Here is a 16,088-nt window from a genome sequence, read left to right on the forward strand (position 1 = left end):
AAAACCTTCCAAAGATTTTTATGCTGGGTAAGATGGGAAAGCCCAGGTACTGTGTTTGCATGTAAGGCCCCTGCAGGATTTCACCCTCTGCTGTCAATCTAACCTTATCTCTTAACATTATTCTGCCCATTCCTCCCTCTGTTCGAGACATAGTGACTACATGTTATACTTAATCACTTTATTTAAAGTCTTCCTTTCACATCCAAATAAGGTACAAGACACAGTTTTTACTGCTTGAAATTCTAGAAAGAATAGAATACTGCATGGATGTTTTTGACCTAATACTTAATAATTTTTGAGCAATTTTCCTTTTTTTTTAACACTAATTATCTATTTTAGCAACTTAATTATATTAAATTTAAGACCTAAAAATTCATTTAACAGAAAAAAACTTTCAAAGTACAACTATTAAGTTTCTACCAAACTATTTTATTATACAATTCATGTTATGAACAATGATAGATCACACACTCAAATACATTAAAGCACAAATTAAAAAAAAAACTTACATCATTTGTGTTAACATGCCAAGCCATATCACCATAGGATACCAGTTGTCCATTAACATAACACCGAATTTCACTGTTCCTCCATCGATTATAAATGTGGACAATGCTGATCATGTACCACTTAAATAAAAAAAATATTAAAGACCTTAATGTCATGTTTAGTTATTGTCTAAAAAAGCAATCATAACATTCATAACATACTACAAGAAATGCTTGAAAGAATAATAATAATTACACATTACTATTTCAAGTTCCCCATCTTATTTCTCATTTTGCAGATGAAAGAAGTGACTCATAAACAATAAATCTGTGATGAAGACAGACCTAGAATGCCTTGAACCCTGGAATGATACTCCTTCTACCAAGATCCAAATATTATGGAAATACAATATATTTGTGTTCATTCATTTAATAACATGTATATTCTGCCAGGCATCACAAATAACCAAGTCTGACCAGACAGAGCATAGGTCCAGCTCTCCTGAAATTCATGGTATAATGAAAGAGACACAGATTAGACAAGTAAAGGTATATAAAATGACGAATAATGAAGACTACTATGAGGGAAAAAATAAAACCAGTGTAAACTGAGAAAGAATAACCTAGGAGTCTACTTTGGATTGTATGGTGAGGAAAGACCCGTCAGAGGAAAAACATTTTAACATTTATAATAAAATTTAGGTGATTTCAATTCCACAATTTAGATTTATTATGTCCAAGAATAATTATATATTTTTAACTTGATAATGTGTGAATATACATTAAGAATCAAGGAATGAGTTTATATTAAGTTCTAACTTTGTAGTTACTAGGGCCAACCAAAAGCATTTTAAGTGTATATTTTGATATAGAATGGCTTAACTTCTGTAACAATTTGTGGATTCAACGCTTACTCTTTTGAAAGTTAATAACCTAAGGCTGAGAATACAGAAATATTTTTCTAAAATATAAAAAAATTCAAAAAATTTACAGATACTTGAACAAGTATGCCTTCAGTGGTTAAGGAGGGAAAATAAGACGTAGTTTCCCCCCCAAAAAATAAAAATATATAATACAAACTTTGTTTCCCAAATTACTTAAAAGCAGTATTCATTTATTTCATATAGTATATTTTAAAAAACATAAATCTATAGTAGTAATTCTCAACCACTAAAATACTAGTTATTTCAAGGTGTCTGAAAAACTTTGAACAAAATTCAATTTAATTCATTTCGATTCAGAAAATAAAAATAGTGCACTCAACAACTCATGGAAGGCAATAACACAAACAACATTGTTCCTCAATTATAAAAATAAAATGTCAGGTCAAACTATTTAATCCCTAAAACACAGGTCTTTTTTAAAGTTGTTTCATTTTAGGTAATCTTTAACTCTAATCATTGCAAACTGAATCTTTCACTTGATCAGAAAGCAATATATATGTTTTTCCTGATTAAAAGCAGGAAAAAAAAAACCATTAAAGTCAGTCATTTAACAACTCATATTTCTAAATACTACAAAATTATCAAGAAGAAGCCATAAAAATGGGAGCTTCAAATAAATTTAAGAAAAATCTTATAGTTTACATGCATAAGAATTCAAATTTACCTATACTACCTTCACTGAGTTTAAAAATTTTCCACCAGAATGCCATCTAGGTAACACAGGAAATACAGTCTTTATATTTTGGAGTAAGATTTTTAGAAATTTCAAATTTCTAAACAGAATACATGTAAATAAATGTCTATAAACAGAGGAGGATTTCCAGCTATCCAAAGACAAGTTTAAGATAAATAATATTAGATGTATTATTATAGTTACTACCATACCTAATATAGAAAAAAGCACTTATTTAACAAGTATTTATTGAGTTCTTTCTCCTGTGTATGAGATAATTCAGTGTGCTGGGCTGGAAAGTACAAACTTTAAATTCATACAGATATAAACTGAGTTCCCAGGTAACTAGCTCCATGGCTTCTGGCAAATTATTTAGCCTCTCTGGACCTACTTCCATGTCTAAAAAAGGAGGAATAATAATGCCTACTTTGTGGAGTGACTGTGAATATTACAGATAATTGACAATGTATGAAAACTATAAAGAATAGTTCCTAATACATATTTGGCACCCATAAATAAGATAGCATTAACTAAATATCTATTTATTTTTTTATCCACTATTTCCCCAATGAGATTTTTTTCTGCTAGAATTGACATTATTTATTCCTCAGAGTCATTCATTCATTCAAAAATTTTACTGAGCATCTATTTCATGCGGGGTATCCCCCAGACTGTGGGCATACAAAGATAACATACACACCCTTAAGGAGGTTTCACCAGAAAAACAAACATGAAAACAATTATAAAACCATGACAGATATCTAAAACACAGATACAGGAGCAAAAGAAGAAACAACTGAGGGCAGAGGGAAAAGACAAGACAAATGGAGAAGGAAGGCTAACAGAGAAGTCACTAAAAGAGTAAAATGAAACTTAAGATTTAGCTTGAAGGTATGAATACAAACTGTTACATAAACAGGAGGAAAAGAAACATTCCAGGCAGAAGAATCCTAAAACTTCACATAACAGCACAGAGGCCTGACAAAACTTTTCTCCGTGTTTAGATTTAGCTGCAATAACAAAGACCAGCTTGTAAAGAGAAATGTAGGACACCTTTAGTAATTAGCCTTTGTTTTTGCATAATGTGATTATCACTAGGAATTTTGAGCAGGAAAGTGAAATGATCATCTTCATAGTCTAGGAAAATAACTGGCAGTAGTGAGTAGGTGGGATAGTTAGGCAAATGTGGTTAAAAATAAAGCTAAGACTACTACAAAGGTTCAGGTAATATAAAAGCCTAAATTAAGACAAAGGCATTGGTTATTTAAAAGAAGGGGGATAGGGACTAATTAACAGAACTGACTGGAAGTAATGATACAGAAAAGGGGAATGTAAGATGGTTTCCAATTTTTCACTTAAATTGGTTGTGGTACCATTAACTTGAGATAATTAATACAGTTAGCCATTTAATTAGCCAGATAATAAGATGTGGAGTAACAATGGGAGTTTGCTTTTGGTCATAACATTGATATTTGATAAAACTGATGAATGAAAAAATGAATGCATAGTTGAATGAACGAACTGATCTCAGTGAAGGTCATAATAGTTACAGGAAAATTAACTTTCCTCTTTCCTTGGTACCTCAATATATCCTTTATATATAATAGGCAAGTGCCTTTTAATACCAAAGAGCCCAAACGTTGCTTGATATCTTTGACATATTTTAAAAGAAATGGGAGAAAAGTTGGAAACTCTGTACGCATATGAGAGTGTGTACTTCTGAGGTCTGCATTTAATTAAGACTCGAAAATAGATCTATAAAAGAAGGAAGAAAAAAAAAACCTGTAGTAAGAATTCATAGGAGGGGCACCTGGGTGGCTCAGTCATTAAGCATCTGCCTTCGGCTCAGGTCATGATCCCAGGGTCCTGGGATCGAGCCCTGCATTGGGCTCCCTCTCTGTCGGAAGCCTGCTTCTCCCTCTCCCACTCCCCCTGCTTGTGTTCCTTCCCTCGCTGTGTCTCTCTGTCAAATAAATAAATAAAATCTTTAAAAAAAAAAAATAAGAATTCATAGGAAAGGGGGAGGAGCAAGATGGCAGAGGAGTAGGAGACCTAAACTTCATCTGGTCCCAGGAAATCAGCTAGACAGGGATCAAACCATTCTGAACACCTACGAACTCAACAGGAGATTGAGAAAAGAATAGCAGCAACTCTCTGAACAGAAAAGCGACCACTTTCTGGAAGGCAGGACATGGGGAGAAGTGAATCCGAGGAGATATTCGGGAAGATAGATGGCGGGGGGAGGGAGCCTCCGTCAGCCACTATTGGCAAGTGATAGCACAGCGGAGCACAAAATTGGAACTTTTAGAAGTGGGCTCTGCTGAGGGACGTCGCTCCAGTGGCTAAACGGGGGGGGGGGGGGGGGGGGCGGGCAGGGAGGGGGGGGGGGGGGGGGGGGGGTGCGGGGAGGGGGGGGGGGGGGGGCGTGGGGGGGGACGCAGAACCTTCGCTGGGACAGTGTGGTCTCGGGACCCTCGGGGTCACAGAAAGACCGGGGGTGCCTGAGTGTGGCAGAGCTCCCAGGTATCGGAGCAGGGAAGCCGGCTGCACAGATGGAACCGAGGAGTGGGCTCTCAGCTCGGGGTTGCCATAAACCATGATCTGCGTCACAGTCCGGCCACTGCTCCTCCAGCAGGGACCCAACAAGTGGCAGATCCGAGGAGACTCCCCTTCCTCCCCCGGGAGGAGCAGCACGTGAGCCCACGGCAGGATTCTGCAGGGTTTGGAGACTCCACACGGGGTTGTGTGCCAGAGTTAAAAATGCTCAGTCACAGGCCGGGTGAGCATGAGTGCGGAGAGACGAGCGAGACCGGAGTGATTGACTGCTTTTCTCTGGGGACGCAGTGAGGAGTGGGGCCCCGAGTTCTCGGCTCCTCCGGGGCAGAGACTGGGAGGCCGCCATTTTCACTGTGGTCCCCCAAAGCTGTATGGGAACAAAAGCTGCCAAGAGCAAACACGAGCAGATTACTTAGCCCGACTGGGCAAGGGCAGGGCAATTCCGGCTCCAGCAAAGACATTTGGGAACCAGGGCAACAGGCCCCTCCCCCAGAAAAAAGATCAGCAAGAACAGCCACCCAAGACCCAAGTTTACTGATCAATGAGAAGGGCAGAACTCCAGCGCTAGGGGAATACTGCACATAGAACTCATGGTTTTTTTCCCCCTGATTCTTTAGTAGTTCAAAGTTAATTTTTTTAAATTTCATTTTGTTTCTTTTTATTTTTATTTTTTTTAATTCTTCTATTTCCCTTTTTCAACCAACATCTTATCAATCTCTTTTTTAAAATTGTTTTTTATTTTTCATTTTTAGAGTCATATTCTATCCCTTCATAGTAGTTAACCTTATATTTGGTATATATATATAAGTTGTTCTCTCTTTAAAATTTTGGGATACAGTTTGTTCTAACAGAGCAAAATATACCCTAAATCTCTACTGTATGGCTTTGTTCTACTCTCCGGCCTAATCACATTCTCACCCTTTTTTTTTTCAATTTCTCTTCTTTCTTTTTTCAACCAACTTCTTATCAATTCCTTTTATAAAATCTTTTATACTTTTCATCTTTAGAGTCACATTCCATCCCTTCATCATATCAACCCTTATTTTTGTATACATATAAGCTTTTCTTTAAAATTTTGGGAGGCAGTTTCTTCTAACAGACCAAAATAACCCAAAATCTAGTCTGTGGCACTGATCTATTCACCAGCCTGATCATATTTGACCATATTCTATTTTCTTTTTTATCTTTATCTTTTTCTTTTTCGTTTCTTTTTTCTTTCTTTCCCTTTCTTCTCCCCCGGTTCCAAGTCTCTTCTGATTTGTTTAGTGTATATTTTCCTGGGGTTGTTGTTACCCTGTTAGCATTTTGTTATCTCATTCATCTATTCTCCTCTGGACAAAATGACAAGATGGAAAACATCACCTCAAAAAAAAGAACAACAGGCAGTACCGACTGCCAGGGACCTACTCAATACGGACATTAGTAAGATGTCAGAAGTAGAGTTCAGAATGACGATTATAAAGATACTAGCTGGGCTTAAAAATAGCATAGAAGATAGTAGAGAAACGCTTTCTGGAGAAATAAAAGAACTAAAACCTAACCAAGTCAAAATCAAAAAGGCTATTAATGAGGTACAATCAAAAATAGGGGCGCTAACTGCTAGGATAAATGAGGCAGAAGAGTGAATCCGTGATATAGAAGACCAAATGATGGAAAATAAAGAAGCTGAGAAAAAGAGAGATAAACAACTATTGGATCACGAGGGCAGAATTTGAGAGAAAAGTGATACCATAAGAGGAAACAATATTAGAATAATTGGGATCCCAGAAGAAGAAAGAGAGAGGGGGCAGAAGGTATATTGGAGAAATTATAGTGGAGAACTTCCCAAATTTGGGGAAGGAAACAGGCATCAAAATCCAGGAGGCACAGTGAATCCCCCTCAAAATCAATAAAAATAAGTCAACACCCCAACATCTAATAGTAAAACTTATGAGTCTCAGACACAGAGAGAAAATCCTGAAAGCAGCTCGGGAGAAGAGATCTGTAAACTACAATGGTAGAAACATTACATTGGCAACAGACCTATCCACAGAGACCTGGCAGGCCAGGAAGGACTGGCAGGATATATTCAGAGCACTAAATGAGAAAAATATGCAGCCAAGAATACTATATCCAGCTAGGCTGTCATTGAAAATAGAAGGAGAGATAAAAAGCTTCCAGGACAAACAAAAACTAAAGGAATCTGCAAACACAAAACCACCCCTACAAGAAATATTGAAAGGGGTCCTCTAAGCAAAGAGAGAGCCTAAAAGTAACATAGACCACAAAGGAACACAGACAATATACAGTAACAGTCACCTTACAGGCAATACAATGGCACTAAATTACTATCTTTCAATAGTTACCCTGAATGTGAATGGGCTAAATGCCCCAATCAAAAGACACAAGCTATCACAATGGATATAAAAACAAGACCCATCAATATGCTGTCTGCAAGAGACTCATTTTAGACCCAAAGACACCCCCAGATTGAAAGTGAGGGGGTGGAAAACCATTTACCATGGTAATGGACACCAAAAGGAAACCTGGGGTGGCAATCCTTATATCAGACAAATTAGATTTTAAACCAAAGACTGTAATAAGAGATGAAGAAGGACACTATATCCTACTTACAGGGTCTATCCAACAAGAAGATCTAACAATTGTAAATATCTATGCCCCTAACATGGGAGCAGCCAATTATGTAAGCCAATTAATAACAAAAGCAAAGAAACACATCGACAGCAATACAATAATAGTGGGGGACTTTAACACCCCCCTCACTGAAATGGACAGATCGTCTAAGCAAAAGATCAACAAGGAAATAAAGACTTTAAATGACACACTGGACCAAATGGACTTCACAGACATATTCAGAACATTCCATCCCAAAGCAACGGAATACACATTCTTCTCTAGTGCCCATGGAACATTCTCCTGAATAGATCACATCCTAGGTCACAAATCAGGTCTCACTGGTACCAAAAGACTGGGATCATTCCCTGCATATTTTCAGACCACAGTGCTTTGAAACTAGAACTCAATCACAAGAGGAAAGTCAGAAAGAACTCAAATACAGGGAGGCTAAAGAACCACCTACTAAAGAATGAATGGGTCAACCAGGAAATTAAAGAAGAATTTAAAAAATTCATGGAAACAACTGAAAATGAAAACATAACTGTTCAAAATCTTTGGGATGCAGCAAAAGCAGTCCTAAGAGGAAAGTATATAGCAGTACAAGCCTTTCCCAAGAAACAAGAAAGGTCTCAAAACATGACTTAACCCTACATCTAAAGGAGCTGGAGAAAGAACAGCAAATAAAGCCTAAACCCAGCAGGAGAAGAAAAATAATAAAGATCAGAGCAGAAATCAATGAAATGTAGAAACCAAAAGAACAGTAGAACAGATCAACGAAACTAGGAGCTGGTTCTCTGAGAGAATTAAGATTGATAAACCCCTGGCCAGACTTATCGAAAAGAAAAGAGAAAGGACCCAAATCAACAAAATCATGAATGAAAGAGGAGAGATCACAACCAACACCAAAGAAATACAAACAATTATAAGAACATATTATGAGCAACTCTATGCCAGCAAATTAGATAATCTGGAAGAAATGGATGCATACTAGAGATGTACCAACTACCAAAACTGAACCAGGAAGAAACAGAATACCTGAACAGACCTATAACCACTAAGGAAACTGAAGCAGTATACAAAAATCTCCCAACAAACAAAAGCCCAGGCCAGATGGCTTCCCAGGGGAATTCTACCAAATATTTAAAGAAGAATTAATACCTATTCTTCTGAAACTGTTCCAAAAAATAGAAATGGAAGGAAAACTTCCAAACTCGTTTTATGAGGCCACCATTACCTTGATCCAAAAACCACACAAGACCCCATCAAAAAGGAGAATTACAGACCAATATCCTTGATGAACATGGATGCAAAAATTCTCACCAAAATACTAACCAATAGGATCCAACAGTACTTTAAAAGGATTATTCACCACGACCAAGTGGGATTTATCCCTGGGCCGCAAGGTTGGTTCAACATCTGCAAATCAATCAATGTGATACAATACAATAATAAAAGAAGAACAACAACCATATGATCCTCTTAATAGATGCAGAAGAAGCATTTGACGAGGTACAGCATCCTTTCTTGATCAAGGAATCAAGTATAGGGATAGAGGGTACATATCTCAATATCATAAAAGCCATCTATGAAAAACCCACAGCAAGTATCATTCTCAATGGGGAAAAACTGAGAGCTTTCCCCCTAAGGTCAGGAACACGGCAGGGATGTCCACTATCACCACTGCTATTCAACATAGTATTAGAAGTCCTAGCCACAGCAAGCAGACTACAAAAAGAAATAAAAGGCATCCAAATGGGCAAAGAAGAAGTCAAACTCTCACTCTTTGCAGATGATATGATACTTTATGTGGAAAACCCAAAAGACTCCACCCCAAAACTGCTAGAACTCACACAGGAATTCAGTAAAGTGGTAGGATATAAAATAATAAAGATCAGAGCAGAAATCAATGAAATAGAAACCGAAAGAACAGTAGAACAGATCAACGAAACTAGGAGCTGAAATCAGAAATCAGTGGCATTCCTATACACCAACAACAAGACAGAAGAAAGAGAAATTAAGGAGTCGATCCCATTTACATTTGCACCAAAACCATAAGATACCTAGGAATAAATCTAACCAAAGAGGCAAAGAATCTGTACTCAGAAAACTATAAAATACTCATGAAAGAAACTGAGGAAGACACAAAGAAATGGAAAAAGGTTCCATGCTCATGGATTGGAAGAACAAATATTGTGAAGATGTCAATGTTACCTAGAGCAATCTACACATTCAATGCAATCCCTATCAAAATACCATCCACTTTTTTCAAAGAAATGGAACAAATAATCCTAAAATTTGTATGGAACCAGAAAAGACCCCGAATAGCCAGAGGAAAGTTGAAAAATAAAAGCAAAACTGGTGGTATCACAATACTGGCATCAAGCTCTATTACAAAGCTGTCATCATCAAGACAGTATGGTACTGGCACAAAAACGGACACATAGATCAGTGGAACACAATAGAGAGCCCACAAATGGACCCTCAACTCTATGGTCAACTAATCTTCAACAAAGCAGGAAAGAATGTCCAATGGAGAAAGACAGTCTCTTCAACAAATGGTGTTGGGAAAATTGGACAGCCACATGCTTAAGAATGAAACTGGACCATTTCCTTACACCACACACAAAAATAGACTCCAAATGGTTGAAAGACCTCAATGTGAGACTGGAGTCCATCAAATTCCTAAAGGAGAACACAGGCAGCAACCTCTTCGAGCTCAGCTGCAGCAACTTCCTCCTAGAAACATCACCAAAGGCAAGGGAAGCAAGGGCAAAAATGAACTATTGGGACTTCATCAAGATAAAAAGCTTTTGCACAGCAAAAGAAACAGTCAACAAAACCAAAAGACAACCGACAGAATGGGAGAAGATATTTGCAAATGACATATCAGATAAAGGGCTAGTATCCAAAATCTATAAAGAACTTATCAAACTCAACACCCAAAAAACAAATGATCCAATCAAGAAATGGGCAGAAGACATGAACAGACATTTTTCCAAAGAAGACATCCAAATGGCCAACAGACACATGAAAAACTGCTCAACATCGCTCAGCATCAGGGAAATCCAAATCAAAACCTCAGTGAGATACCACCTCACACCAGTCAGAATGGCTAAAGTTAACAAGTCAGGAAACGACAGATGTTGGTGGGGATGCGTAGAAAGGGGAACCCTCCTACACTGTTGGTGGGAATGCAAGCTGGTGCAGCCACTCTGAAAAACAGTATGGAGGTTCCTCAAAAAGTTGAAAATAGAGCTACCATACGACCCAGCAATTGCACTACTGGGTATTTACCCCAAAGATACAAATGTAGGGATCCGATGGCTACGTGCACCCTGATGTTTATAGCTGCAATGTCCACAATAGCCAAACTACGGAAAGAGCCAAGATGTCCATCGACAGATGAATGGATAAAGATGTGGTATATATATACAATGGAATATTATGCAGCCATCAAAAGGAATGAAATCTTGCCATTTGCAACGACGTGGATGGAACTGGAGGGTATTATGCTGAGCGAAATAAGTCAATCAGAGAAAGACATGTATCATATGATCTCACTGATATGAGGAATTCTTAATCTCAGGAAACAAATTGAGGGTTGCTGGAGTGGTGGGGGGTGGGAGGCATGGGGTGGCTGGTTGATAGACATTGAGGATGATATGTGCTATGGTGAGCACTGTAAATTGTGTAAGACTGTTGAATCACAGACCTGTACCTCAGAAACAAATAATACATTATATGTTAAAAAAAGGAAGAAGAGAGTAGGAAGGGAAAAATGAAGGGGGGGAAATCGGAGGGGAAGATGAACCATGAGAGACTATGGACTCTGAGAAACAAACTGAAGGTTCTAGAGGGGAGGGGGTTTGGAGGATGGGTTAGCCTGGTGACGGGTATTAAAGAGGGCACATATTGAATGGAGCACTGGGTGTTATACGCAAACAATGAATCATGGAACACTACATCAAAAGTAATGTAATGTATGGTGATTAACAGAACATAAAAAAAAACTAATGATGTAATGTATGGTGATTAACATAATAAAATAAAAAAAAAGAATTCGTAGGAAAATATAACATGATATTTATACAAATATCAACAGTATCTAACACATATTCGAGCCCTTACTACATATTAGGTAATATGCTCACAGGTTACATACATTATGACAAGGTCAAACATCTGGTAAGTGATACAGGTAAGAAAGCTAAGTTTTAATATAAACATTTCTTTTTGAAACACCAGTTAAATACCTTATTAAAGGATAACAATTTAGGTAGGGCATCTTCTGGAAAAACATGAAAGAAAAAAAGAATGTATTTATCTTGAATAATGAAACTGTAAAATAAAATACTTATGGTTTTCAAAGTTTATGAGAATCTTTACAGGTTTTTCAAAACCTTTATCACTCTATGACCCTGCTCCTACCAAGACTCCTTAGGATCAATGTATAAAGAACTGTTATAAATGGGAATGTATGTCTCATAAGGAAATAGCATAAAGACAAAGAGAGAGAGAGAACAAATGGATTAAATTGCTTTTTATTGGTTAATGACAATTTTATTTGGTACTTAACTTCACCCCAACTTTCCTTCCTTATACTCTTCAAACCACTGTTATCTAAACTTATCTGATGAAAAAAAATCACCTGGAGCATTTGTTAAAAACCTATTCCTTACATGAAAACTATAATTCTAAGAATCTGTATTTATAACAAGTTCTCTCTGAAAGTCAAAATAATTTGGCACATTTGTCACATTTTCCTGGGTGTCATCTCAAATCCAATAAATCAGAATTTCTGGAGGGGAGAGAACTGAAGTTGTATGAACATAACTGGGATTTGTATCAAAGAAAAAAGAACCTCCAATCTAATGTATAAATTTATTTAGAATCATTGCTTTTTAAGCTATTTTCCAAGTATATATTAATGAATGATTGTTACACTGATATTCTTTAATAAAAATAGTTATTACTATATTGCTTAAACATAAAAGCAAACATTTTTATTAGACTCAGGTAAAATTTTTGAATGTATATTTGAAAACCCCATCCTAACTCATATTTTCTTCAATATGTGGCAAAACATACATGGAATCATAAGCAAACAAGAAAACAAACAAAAAGGAAAGAAAAAGAAATGACATTCCCTCTGCCATATGTGGGTGCATCATCTCTATTATGGTTGTTCCTGTGTATAAATATTCCTGTGGATAAAAGATAGAGTGTGCCCTAAAGAAGGTGGACAATCTCACAGTCATATATCCAAAAAAGACCCTTGAACTGGAAGGGATAACTGGCCTTAAACATGTGGAAATACGAACTCTTATATTTCTGTCCTTTGTTTTTTTCAATTCTGGACGTTCAAATGGTTAGTTACTCTAACACAAAGATGGAGTCCAATATAATATATGTGTGTGTGTGTGTATATATATTATAATATATAATGGAATATCTCTCTAGAAAACCCCAGGTGATAGTGAGTAAATTATAAATCTAATTATATAGTTGCACATTTCTCTGCATTTTCTCTTGTTATTTTTTATGTTTAGAGCAGACTTTTAAAAACACATTTCAACCTGGTCTCTGAATATCTATATTCTACTGGATATTAAGCAAAGGTATATTTAATGGGCCAAAACATTAACTGTAGAGCAACATCCCCTCCTTGAAGCCAGCATTATTGAAGAGGCAGATACCAGTGTAACCTTCAATCTCAGGAAACAAGATTCAGGACTACTAGGATTAGCTAAAACTCCCTCAAGAAAAGTCTCTGTGTATTACCAAATCTGGAGGTTTAAAACTTAACCTTCTGAAAGAGCTAATTATCTATAAATCCATAGTGCATGATACGTACACTATACAAACCACTGTGAACTCTGAATCTCCAGTCTAAAAACTGGTTCTATTATCTAAACCAAATGAGGTTAAAGGAAGAAGCGGGAAGGAGAACAAGGAAAGGAGGAGGAGGGAAAAGGGAAGAAGGGGAAAATTAGAGGAAGATAAAAAGGATGAACAAAAGAGGAGTTAGTGGTAAAGGAGAGACAAGAGAATATTGAGGAGGAGAAAAGGAAAGGAAGAGGAAGAACAAGATAGAACTGTAATTAAAGCAAAATTCCTGCAAATGTTCTTCAAACTAATTCCTCAGAACTATAATTAAAGTAACATAAAGTTCATATACAAGTTTGCCTTTGAATAAACTCTGAATAATGTAATTGTTAAAATTCTTTAATATTGTTTTCATAAACATGTTGAAAATTGAAAAGACACTGCATTATTTCTATGTAACATATAGCAAATTTATATATTACATAAATTATTATATATAATGACATATCAATTATGTATCATATATACCAAAATTTTAGGATCAGAATAAAGATATAAGGATGTGTCAGTAGTTAGGATTCTAAGTAACTGTATTTTCCATTAAACCTGTGTAAAACACTTTCTCAATAAGCATAAAATCTCTCTTAATGCTCATGGATAATGCTCTAATTCTCTACAAATCCAAAAATTAACTTAGTTTTGCAGTGTACATTACCATGCTAGAACAACAAGGCTGGTAAGCTTTTAATTTTAAAAGCATATCACGTAGTAACAACCTACATTACTTGGTCTTTATTGTCCTGACTACCTTTCTTCCTCTTGCCCCATGGTAAAGGTACTTGGCTTACTGCCCTACAAGGAACACTGACCACAACAAGGCCCAGGCCTTCTTTTTCACTTTATCAATAGTAACACCTCATTTATTTTACACCACTAGAAAAAAAATTGCTCCATAAAAATTAGCTGTCCAGATAAATACAACCTACTCCTTCAGGAAACAAAAGGGTTTTTTTTGGTTGTTAAAGCATATTTTATTCATTTATCCAACGTATACTAATTAGCAGTCCACCAAGTTCAAAACTCTGTGGCAGGTTTATGAGGGAATACAAAAATGAATCCAACACACAGCTTAGTTTCAATAGTTACTAAATAATGCACATATAAATGAGTAATAAAGATTTAAAAGAAATAATTGCTATAAGAAATACTGAAATAATATGCTATGAGAGAGATTATATCAGAGAGCAAGGAAAATCAAGGAAAGATTCCATGGAAATGGTGTTATATGGAATGGAACCTAACAATTAGGTGGGATTTGAAGACCTACAGCCATAAGTGAGGAGACAAGTAAATGTTTTCACACCAGAGACTGAATATTTGAAAAGGAAAAGATAAAAAGTGAAACATGTACAAAAGTTCAGTTTTGACAGAATAAAGGGTATAAGCAAGAAGCTGAAAATGAAATCCAAATCATGAAGGACTAGGCTAAAAATGTTAATTTATTCTTAGTTAGTGAGAAGCCAATGACTGGTTTGAGCAGTGGAATAATATGATCAAGTATATAAATCAGATATTAGTATATAACATAGTTTGGGGAGGAAAAGACAAAGGATCCAAGATAGAACAATATGAAAAATTTAAGCAGCAATTAAGGAATTTTTTTTAAAGAGATATATTACAGAGATACAAAGTACCGGAGTGGAAAATTGCACTGATAACATAATCAAAAAGAGGATGAAGAACAAAGCTGACTCAAGTCCCCACTATCATGAAGATGGTAGGCTGCTTAATCAAAACAGGGGACTTACGAACATACTGAATATGGGACTAGAGATGTAAATTCAGTGTTACATATTCTGTAAAGATGAGGGGCCAGAAAGACATTTACATGGCAGTGTCTTTGGTAGATGAGGATATAAGAATAGAACTTGGAGATAAGAATAAGAGTGGAAAGTTATCATGAAACTGAATAAAAATTCCCCAAAAAATAAGCTCCATAAAAGCAGGAATGTTATCTGTTTTGTTCACTGTCTTATTTCTAGTGCCTACAACAGTGTCTGGAACTAAGAATGCCATAGAATAGATCCCAGTGAGTGAGCAAGCAAGTCAGACAGACACGCAAGAGGTCAAGAGCCTGATCTTTTTATGTGAATAATTAGACATAAAAATAAAAAGGGGAAGAGAAAAGCATTATGAGTCATAAGAAAAATCAATAAAAATTATAGAAGTCACGATAGGTAAATTTTAAGACAGGGGAATGGTGAATTGTGTCATTCTCAATAGAAATATTTACTTATACCTACCTTACGGGGTTGAAAATCATATTTCACACAGTGCTGAAAACCTTTTCCTTTAGACTTCAGTGATGTGACTATTAGACAATTGCCAACGAAGTGAGCAGAGTAACCAACTCCTTTGCTAGTACGAAAACTGTAAAGAAAACTGAGAATAGTATAATATCCTCTGATACAAAGAACTATATATCTAAAAATTATTAAATAAATAATATAAAACATTATTATAAAAATAAAACTCATTTCTCCATAGAGTAGAAGAGGTATTACATGTACCAAATAAAGACTAAACCATAAAAGGTTTAGAACAACTAAAGAAAGAACTTTAAATTGAGAAAACAGAAGACTACAGAACCTTCTGAAATTTCAATGTAAAATATCAGAAATACATAAAAACAAATTAATGGCCAATGAAAGCCTAAGTAGATTTCATTTACCTTCAAGGACCCCTGAAATTAGCAAATACAGAAACCATTTACACAGCCACTGTTTTCAAAAAGAACTTACTCCCAATTCTATTTTATCTTTAAAAATAGCTTACAAATTACAAAAAAAAGTCAGAGCCAAGTTCGATAAATGATGTATGTAATCAAACGGAGTACATTTTTAGTCAAAAGAAGAAAAAAGATGTGTCTCCGAAATACAGTTATTTTCTTTTAAGGGAGCACTCCTCCTAGTTGTGAATTTAAGC

General features: G+C 36.0%; 1 protein-coding gene across 10 annotated transcripts in view; it reads right to left on the reverse strand.

Annotated features, from left to right (window-relative positions):
- NBEA (neurobeachin) overlaps nucleotides 1-16,088 on the reverse strand; it is a 696,015-nt gene that overhangs the window by 583,155 nt on the left and 96,772 nt on the right. For all 10 annotated transcript variants that reach the window (XM_032403205.1, XM_032403204.1, XM_032403196.1 and 7 more), the window contains exons 6-7: nucleotides 15,407-15,533; nucleotides 510-629 (exon numbers count right to left, since the gene is read on the reverse strand). In XM_032403205.1, coding sequence (XP_032259096.1) covers nucleotides 510-629; nucleotides 15,407-15,533 — 247 coding nt within the window. The remainder of the gene's footprint in view (nucleotides 1-509; nucleotides 630-15,406; nucleotides 15,534-16,088) is intronic.

The sequence above is a fragment of the Phoca vitulina genome, unplaced genomic scaffold (assembly GCF_004348235.1).
Source record: "Phoca vitulina isolate PV1807 unplaced genomic scaffold, GSC_HSeal_1.0 scaffold5, whole genome shotgun sequence".
Classification (NCBI taxonomy): domain Eukaryota; kingdom Metazoa; phylum Chordata; class Mammalia; order Carnivora; family Phocidae; genus Phoca; species Phoca vitulina.